The sequence below is a fragment of the Pistacia vera genome, unplaced genomic scaffold, assembly GCF_008641045.1.
Source record: "Pistacia vera cultivar Batoury unplaced genomic scaffold, PisVer_v2 Contig498, whole genome shotgun sequence".
Lineage (NCBI taxonomy): Eukaryota > Viridiplantae > Streptophyta > Magnoliopsida > Sapindales > Anacardiaceae > Pistacia > Pistacia vera.
In genome coordinates, this window is record NW_022196332.1 from 1,318,337 (window position 1) to 1,328,038 (window position 9,702).

General features: G+C 35.8%; 1 protein-coding gene across 1 annotated transcript; it reads right to left on the reverse strand.

Annotated features, from left to right (window-relative positions):
* Positions 1-7,040: 7,040 nt before the first annotated feature.
* On the reverse strand, positions 7,041-9,447 carry LOC116105376. Its single transcript, XM_031391806.1, has 6 exons — positions 9,418-9,447; positions 8,813-9,284; positions 8,448-8,606; positions 8,143-8,325; positions 7,382-7,806; positions 7,041-7,295 (listed from the first exon to the last, which is right to left on the reverse strand). Exons 1-6 carry the CDS (start codon positions 9,445-9,447, stop codon positions 7,041-7,043), a joined length of 1,524 nt encoding a protein of 507 aa, XP_031247666.1.
* Positions 9,448-9,702: the final 255 nt, after the last annotated feature.

Genomic DNA, 9,702 nt, shown 5'->3' on the forward strand with positions numbered 1-9,702 from the left:
AATCAGGTCTCTGACGAAGTGATGCCTGACATCCACATGTTTTGTTCTTTTATGGTACACTGGGTTCTTACTCAGGTGGATGGCACTCTCACTGTCTGAGTAGACTGTTGCTATGCCATTCACGAACTTTGCTTCTTTCAGAATTCCTTGTAACCATGTTACTTCCTTGAAGGCATCTAAAACTACTACGTACTCTACTTCCGTGGTTAATAGTGCAACCAGTGGTAGCAGTTGTGCTTTCTAGCTAACACAGTTGCCTCTTAATGTGAAGTAGTATGCAGTAGTGGACTTCCTGGAATCTCGATCACCTGCAAAATTAGTATCTACATACCTAACCAGATCAAGTGATGCATTTCTTTTATAGAAAACCAAACCAATCTGAACAATGCAATTTATATATCTAAGCAACCACTTTAGAGCATTCCAATGTTCATTTCTAGGATTTGACATAAATCTACTCAATAGTGATATTGCATAAGCTAAATCCGATCTGGTGCTTATCATGACATATATTACAGAACCTATAGCATTCGAATAAGGGACATTTTCCATTTTCAGCATATCAGATTTTGGTTTTGGGGATTGTGACTTACTGAGTATGAAATGGTTTGCAAGTGGCATTGTTATAACTTTGGAGTCAGCCATGTCAAACTTAGAAACTAGTTTCTATAGCTATGGGAATTGATGAAGTTTAAGGGTATTTGCACTTCTATCTCTATCAATCATCATTCCTAGGATTTTCTTTGCTCTACCTAAGTCCTTCATGTCAAACTGAACGTTTAATTTGGCTTTTAGTTCATTAATATGAGACATGGACTTACTAATCAGTAACATGTCGTCTACATATAACAGAAGATATAGTGGCATGTTATTGATGCAAGCAAAATAGAAACAATTATCATACATGCTTCTAGTGAATCCACTTCCTACTATGAATGCATCAAACCTCTTATACCACTGCCCAGGGGACTGTTTAAGTCCATACAGAGATTTATTCAGTAAGCATACATAATTAGACAGTTTTTTTATCCTTAAAACCTATGAGTTGACTCGTGAATATCTTTTCATCCAACTCACCATGCAGAAAAGCAGTTTTAACATCCAATTATTCTATCTGTAAGTCATATTGTACAACAATTGAAAGCATGAGTCTAATAGTTTTAAATTTAACTATTGGTGAGAAGATTTCAGTGAAATCAATACCTGCCCTTTGTGTGTAGCCCTTTGCCACTAACCTGGCTTTAAATCTTGGTGGATCGGTTTTATTGATAAAAGCTTGAAAATACACATTTAGTTAGTGGTTTTGGGGGGATTAATTGCGAGAAATTAGGCTTAATTTGGTAAAGTTACTTAATATTTTCATAATTGCCTTTTACGGTATCATGAGTGTTTTTGAGTGTTTTTTAGGTCACTAGTGCTTAAATGTTATGCTCGGATGAAGAATCATGTTGGCAATGGAATGAGTGATGAGTGGAAACAAACGGATCAAGAATCGGAGTTGAATTGAAGAAGTTATGGAAGTTGAAGTAAAGAGAAGATTCTAGATTACGTTCCAGCTTGAGCATGCCTCAGTATTTTAAGAATATCTTGAGTTGCAGAACTTAGCTTAAGACAATTCTTAGACCGTTGGAAAGCGGATTCAACGGGATACATTTTATATGTTTACCACTTTTCTAAATTTCATCGTTATCGAGTTCAAAAATCACCATTTCTGAAGAATAGTAGAATGATGCAGGAAGAAGGGCAGCAGCTACTGTACCGCAGCACACTTTTTCCAGTAGCTAGTGTGCCACGGTACAGTCACAGAAGTTACTAACTTGTTATCCCTTTTTAGGTAGGAGAACAGGGTTAAGAGTTCTAAATCAAATAGAATTAAGGAAAAACAAATCCTAACCATTGTAGGATATAAATAGAAGTCTTTTAGCATTATTTGGAGGATTCTTTGGTGAGAAGAAAGGGAGAAAAATCTGCAGAGAAGAGAAGTAACAGAAGTTCTGGAGCTTTGATTCACAATATAAAGAAGTTTTCCTTGTTCTTTTCTTGTAAACTCATGATGAATGTTTTAATAAAGATGATTGTTTCTTTCATGTTTATTATGAACTAAATTTATTCTCTAGGGCTAAGATGTAGCCCAATCTCTTGATTATGTATTGATCTTTGATTGTTAATTTTTATTAAGAATTCTTCCTAATTTTTACTATTATTCCTAATGCTTTTGATTCTTAAGGGCCCAAGAATTGAATGAACTAATGGACTAAGTTGAGATCGAGAGATGATACTTAGTTGGTCTACAGTAGTAAAACCATAGGTTGAGCGAACGCTAGAGATAGGGTACTGCGACTTGTGAGGTTTTGGTAAACTCCATAGAGCGTAACGATCCCCAATTACTTAAATTTGATTAGAGATAATTCAGGTTAGTAATTAGGGGTTAATTTGATAATTGTTCAAGAGAAAATTATTGGAAATTTAGGGAGTTTGACCTGTAGGAAGAACTTAACAAAATTAGTATAAGAGATAGATACATATGAATAAGAGTTGGTGCGAAGTCTATGCCTTAGGTCCAGTCATCTTGTTTTTACCCAAAGGTTTATTTTAATTGTTCTCTTTTCAATTTTCTTTTTAAATTCAATTGTTAATTTAGTTTAGATTTTCCTTGATACAATTTGGATTGATCAAATAGTAATAGGATAGTTTAATTGGTAATTGATAATAGTAATTCCCTTGGGTTCGATATCCGTATTTATAAACTTTATTACTTGCACGATTTCGTATACTTACGAAAATCAACAACATTTATTTATCCCTTCTTTCAGTTTGTAAAGCCACCTGCATTCCACCAACTTCTGATCTTTGGGCTTTAGGACAAGTGTCCAGGTGTTGTTCAAGTGCAATGACTCCATTTCCTCTTTCATTGCAGCCACCCACTCTTTGTTGTCCCTTGATCTCAATGCTCAACATAAGTATCAGGTTCAGATCTGTGTATCTCTGAACCAGCTAGGAGTGTTGTATAGATTAGGTTAGCATAGCTGTACCTTGTGGGAGGTCTGATTTCTCTCCTGACTCTGTATCTAGCTAATTGATATTGGGCTAGATCACCATGTTGATCCACTTCAATGTTTACAGGAGGGTCTTTTTCATCCTCCTACTCTTGGGTTTGCAATAGCTGGTCTTCAAGTGGGTCAGTCTCATTTGTTTGAATATGTTGATCAGAGTAAATTGAAGGCTCCACCTCAAACTAAGTTATCCCAGTTTGTCCAAGATTTTTAGAATCTTCTTGTGAGCTACCTGCATTGTTAGTACCAGATTTGCAAGGAAAAACAGCTTCATTGAAAATCACATCTCGACTAACAATTACTCTAACCCCTGGGGCAGGCATTTCCCAAAGCCTATAGCCTTTGGTTCCTTGCTGATACTCTAGAAAGACATACTTAAGGGGTCTTGGCTCTAGCTTCCCAACCCGGGTGTGTGCATATGCAGCACATCCAAACACTCTCAAGTGTTCAAGAGATGATCTCCTCCCAGACCACCTCTCCTCAGGGCACTTAAAATCTATGGAGCTTGAGGGGTTTCCATTAATTAGGTAGGTTGTTGTACCTAGTGCTTCCCCCCAAAAGGTTTTGGTAGACCATCAATGAATAAAAGACATCTAACCCTCTCTAGTAAGGTTCTGTTCATTCTCTCAGCAACCTCATTTTGCTGAGGGGTCCTCCTAACAGTCGTATGCCTTAAAATTCTCTCTCATACACAGTAAAAGTCAAACTCCAAGTTATAGAATTCTAATCCATTATCAGTCCTAAGGGCTTTTACTTTCCTATTAACTTGGTTTTCAACCAGGTTTTTCCAGCCTTTAAACTTAGTTAAGGTTTCATCCTTAGACTTAAGGAGGTATACCCATACCTTCCTGCTATAGTTATCCACCATGGAAAGGAAATAGCAATTCCCTCCATGTGTCCTAACCCTTCAAGACCCCAACGATCCGCATACAAATAATCCAAACATTTTTCAGCTAGATGAGTTCCCTTTTGGAAACTCATTCTGTGCTGTTTACCCAATACACAAGTTTCACAGAAACTTAACTCAGATATGGATTCCTTACCAAAGTAGCCTTGCTGGCATAAAACAGTCATACCTTTCTGGCCTATGTGGCCAAGTCTCAAGTGCCATTTCTTTGCAGCAGAAAGGTTAGTAGATAATGAAGCATAATTAACAGCAGATGCAAAATGTTGGCCACACAAAATGTACGGTCCATTTTGTTTGACTCCTTCAAGCAATATATCATTATTTTTATTAACTACTATGGACCCATTTTCTGCCTTGTAACTACATCCAGCTTCATCCAACGTTCCTAACGAAATCAGGTTTCATTTAAGATCAGGTATATACCTCACTTTGGTTAACATTATGATTTTACCATTCTTCAACCTAATGGTTATGTTTCCTATACCTTGAACCTTACAAGAGTGATTGTTACCCATGAACATAGTTTCAAATTCTTCTTTCCTAAGGTTTTGGAACCATTTAATGTTTGGACTCATATGAAAAGTGCATCCTGAATCTAGGACCCAATCCTTACTGCTAGCTTAGTTTGAGACTGTGAGAGCTTCTGAAATTTCAATATCAGTACTAGTGCTGGCTAAATTACTCTCTGTACTGTGTTGTTTTTGTTTCTTTATCTAGTCATAACAGTTCTTCCTAAGATGGCTAGGCTTATTACAGTGAAAACACTTTCTGGTTTCGCCCTTAGTCTTATTATTCTTCCCTTTCTTCTTCGTATTAGAATTTATGTATTGTTGGAAGTTCTTACTATTATCCCTTCCTAATTGTACTGAATCTGTTCTACCTTTGACAAACAAATTATTCCTATTTCTCTTCTGGATTCTCAACTCCAATTCTCTGGATTTCAGGCCAGCTATAATCAAGTCAACACTAGGAACTGTCCTAGTGTATTGTAAAGCATTTTTCACTACTAAATACTCATCAGGCAAAGAATTCAACAGTATCATTGCTAAGCTAAAGTCCCTTAACTCTTGATCAGTACCCTTCAACACTAATGTCATCTTTAAAAATTCATCAAGATTTTCTTCTGTAGACTTAGTTACATCCATCTTATAAGAAAACTAAGCACTTTAAGAAACGCTAAATTAGGTGCAGACTGTAAAGAATATAGGGACTCGAGTTTACCCCAAAGTGTGAGTGGTGTTTCCATGCCATCTACCTTCCGTAGGACAGCATCAGATAGGTTCATTATGATCATATTATAGGCCTCCTCATCAACTTTAGACTTTTTCTTCAGTTTCTCCTCAAATCATTTAGTGGTGTCTTTCTCCAGAGCAAGCCCTACCTTATTGTGTGAAAGGAGGCCTTCATCTTCTTCTTCCATGGGTTGAAATCGATCTTCCTATTGTATTGGGAGATCTCCATACGAGTAGCACTCATAACTTTGTAACTGTAACTGTAACAGTAAAACTAGACAAAATTTCAAGATTTTACTCTCTGACTTGTGTTTGTGACCTAGACTCACGAATTCGCTCAAGACTTAACAAGATCCGAAGCCCTAATGATCTGAAAACCTCTAAATCGAAAAACCCCCAAATTCTGACAAACCCTAAATTTCCAATTTGTCGCGAATTAATCGATATCTTGTGTTTGTGATCTAGACTCACAAATTGACCTAGGACTCAGCAAGATTTGAAGTCCTAATGATCTAGAAACCTTTAAATCGAAAAACCCCCAAATTCTAACAGACCCTAACTTTCCAATTTATTGCGAATTAATCGATCTTAAACCTAGATACACCTTAGGACTTTGGCTCTAATACCACTGTTGTAACCTGAGTCTAAACTAATCAATACACAAATCCACCATACACAAACAAGATTCAAGAATCAAACACACACGCACAAGCCAAGATTAAGAATCAAACACACATGCACAAGCTAAGATTTACCGTGGTTCACCTATCTAATAATGGATAGATTATATCCACGTTAAGCTCCGAAATAGGGAGACTCACTGCACTAGGATTATCCAACAATTACACCAAGATTACACACTCAATAACCTGAATCAAAGCAATATCTCAATTCAGACCTAATCACTCTAATTCTACATGTAACTTGTAAGATTTCAGAGAACAATCCTAGCCTCAAAAGGAAATGCAACCCCTTTAACAATCCTGCCCAGATTACAACGAAGAATAACCCCAGCAATTAAAACCCCAAATTGATTGCTCATTCACACAATAGAACCCTAACAAGAACAGACTAAAACGCGATACTAACATTCACTGTTTTTGCCCTCTTTTATATCATTGACTATCAGCAATTTTGAGCTGCAGGATCTGTCTTGAATCAACATCCAGGATTCATTCACTTAACTAAATGAGAACGACGTCGTTTGGCTTCATAACACTTTCAAGTAAAAAGTCAATCATAATATTCTATCGTATTTATTAATTTTTTTTTTTTTTTAAGGAAAGCCAAATAAAGGTAACATAGTAGTACCATTCAACATAAGATCAACAATCAATCAATCTAATTAGTAAGACATGGTTCTAATAAGACAGAATATAAAGCGCCACAATTGGGTAATCTATTTCCGATTTAATAAAACGGAGAAATATAAGTATTACATCTTATAACATTCATGATAAGAAACAATGAGTGCACGTGACTCATTTGTTATATTACATTGATGTAAAATAAGTAAATAATGTCACCAGCTTCTATAGGTATAATGCATCACTTCTCCATAGATAGTCCAAGCTCTACCCTCGTACGTGGCGATTGCAAAAATAACCATTACAGTAAGAAGAACAGGCGTCCATAGCAACCCATCTTTGAAGACAATGAACACAGTTGCACTAAACGCTACCATTACTGCTTTTACGGAAAGTAGAAGTAAGTGTAATCCCAAAGCCAAATTACAAGGCACTCGGCTAAGGAAATCTGCTTCTTCACATCGGGAAGAGATAACAGCTAAGAACACTATTATGGAGAAAGAGGACAATAGCAATGCTATAGTATCTGATATTGTAAAAACTATGAAGGAAGCTTTTCAGACAAAATGTGGAGTCCCTGTATTTTCATTGGTGCCACCTGGTAACGTGAAAATGCAGCGAAAACCACAGTGGCAATAAGTGTTGACCCCATGATGCATGCAGTTGCTATCTTCTTGGTATATTTATCAGCTTTATTCCTCAACTCTTCATGTTGTTCACTAAATAAAGCTCTAGGAGTTTTCCCATCTTTATTTTTAGCTTCGGCATACACTGGATGCGTAATTCTCTTCACTTCCTACAGTTGTTACGAAACATTTATCAATCAAGGCAAAAAATATATTTTTTTTTCCAAACAAAACACGGGCGTAAATTAATATGCACCTCAAACCACCTCTTGTCAATTTGCATTTGAATATGTAATGCAGGTGATTCAATATCAGGTCTATCTACTGGTGGCAACTTTGCAGCCAAATGCAAGATATTGTTCTCTTCTTTATCTGTGTCACGAACCACCATATCCTTAAATCGACCGATGTTATAAATGAAGTTGAAAATATTACCGCGACGATACATAACAGCAAAATGAAGTATGGTGTAATGATTTTCGTCAACTTCAAACATTAGATCAGGATATGTGGAGAAAATTATTTTTAGAAACCGAAGGTTTCCTTGTTTTGCAGCCTCGAATATTAGAGACCAAGGTTTTCTAATAATTTCCAAAATCTGGGAGTCATCCAAAAGCCTAACTTGTTTCCAAAGACGTTCGACTAGTTCGAAAGCTGAATCGGGAATCTCTTGACCGGTATCTGAAACAAGAAGTTTAGTTTACCCAACATTAATTTACAGAAAAATTGAGGATGAGGAAAATATTAAAGAAGCGATTAATTAATCCTAAACCGAAAAAAGAAGAGAGGATTATGGCACATTTCTAATAAAAGATTATCCGAGAGTAATTAAATACCCATTAATATATAAGATAAAATAGGAACTTGATTTATCTTCTTAATGACGCACTAAAAATGCTCATAGACAATAATTAACTTTTGTTAACTGAAATTAACTCTATATTTTAAGTTAGACATGAGAATTTCATTTGTATTTAATATTGGGGTGATTCTAGTAGTGCACCCATAAATACCCACAAAGCAGTTGACGATTCGTCTCATTAATCCGATACCCCCAGCCGAGCCTTTGCTTTCTCTCATTCATCAGTTCATCCCTCTCATTTATTCGATCCCTCAAGCTCAGCTCATTCCCCTCCTTCACCCGCTGCCTCCCAAGCATTGGAGGACATCTCTTTATCACGTCTCTTTTTACTTCATTGTCTGCTCTAAAACAAAATGAAATTAAGCACCCTTTTTTCTTACAATTATATATTAATATAATGATTAAAAAACAAAAACTAATCAAAGCAATCTGAAAGTGCTAATGACTAGAGAAAACTAACACATGTAGATGGCTGAATCTTTGCAAAGTCTAATGGAGTTAAAATCTAAAATACGTGTCAACACAGGCATTCGTGCCAAGAGATGCAATGCTGACTCCTTATTTTTACCACGTGCAAGAGCTATCTGTGGATGCCTCTTCACCAAATCCAATGCAACATCTAGGAAAACAATGATCAGCATCATAAATTATATAATTAATATATGATTAATTGAGGGGTTGTTAAGTTGAATATGTATTAAGTTGTTTACCCCGAGGGCTCAACCGGGTGGTTTAAGCTGACCAACCATGTTTGATTCATAGGATTAGAGTATGACTTAAGTTTTGATTAGCTAGCCCGAATATAAATATTAAAACTAAACTTACCATACAAACCGTGGTTTATTAGATTGACGAGCAAGTGGAAGCGATCATTATCATCTAATAACTCATCTCCAGTGGCTTCGTAAAGATATTCTACCATCTCTTTGTCTCCCTCTAGAGCTGCCTTGTGAAGCGGTAACGTATCATTGTCTCCTCTAATCTTTACTATGTCGTCATTCTTCTCCATCATAGCCTTGACAATTTCAACCCTTTTGGACGCAACTGCAAGAAAAAAGGTCGTATTGCCAGCATTATTTTTTACGGCTAAATCCTCTTTATTCATTTGTTCAAGCAGCTTTTTCACAAAACCAGTGCGCCTTGCTACAACTGCAATATGGAGAGCGGTGTCCCCATCCTTTGATAGCTTAACTTGTGTATCAATATTATCTTCGTTGTAAATTCTTTCTGCAGTGTTCCAATCGCCTTCCAATGTAGCCCAGCACAATTTGAAGTGACTATTTTTTTTTTTCAATTTCTGTCAAGTTGAAAAATGAACAAGTTTATGCAAAAAAAATTTCTTACACATAATAAAAGGGATGCTATAGCCTATAATCAACATAACAAAAAGACTTTTTTGAGAGTGAGATAGAATTTTGCAGCGGTTGCACTGATTCTTCTTTTATCGTGGAAGAGTCCATCGATACATTCACATTAAACTCTACGAGATTTTGATATATAAAAAGTTTATTATGTTTACTTTGTAATTCCTCTTGATAAATTTATTGAATAGACCATTATAACCTATTAAAACAATTCTTTTTCTAAAACTAAGTAACAAAAAAAAAAAAAAAAAAAAAAAAGATTTATGGATAGATTATTAGCCATATATATATATATATATATTGGAATTACAAAGGAAATAATAAATGCAATAAGTGACACCAATATATGTA

What these genes read in the sequence shown, in the direction of transcription:
- LOC116105376 (XM_031391806.1), bottom strand. Translation starts at nt 9,447, where the DNA reads ATGGACTCTTCCACGATAAAAGAAGAATCA. An exon ending in GACGAATCGTCAACTGCTTT is followed by an intron (nt 7,807 to 8,142) that starts GTGGGTATTTAT and finishes TTCTTGTTTCAG; the next exon opens with ATACCGGTCAAGAGATTCCC. An exon ending in TTGACAAGAGGTGGTTTGAG is followed by an intron (nt 7,296 to 7,381) that starts GTGCATATTAAT and finishes TAACAACTGTAG; the next exon opens with GAAGTGAAGAGAATTACGCA.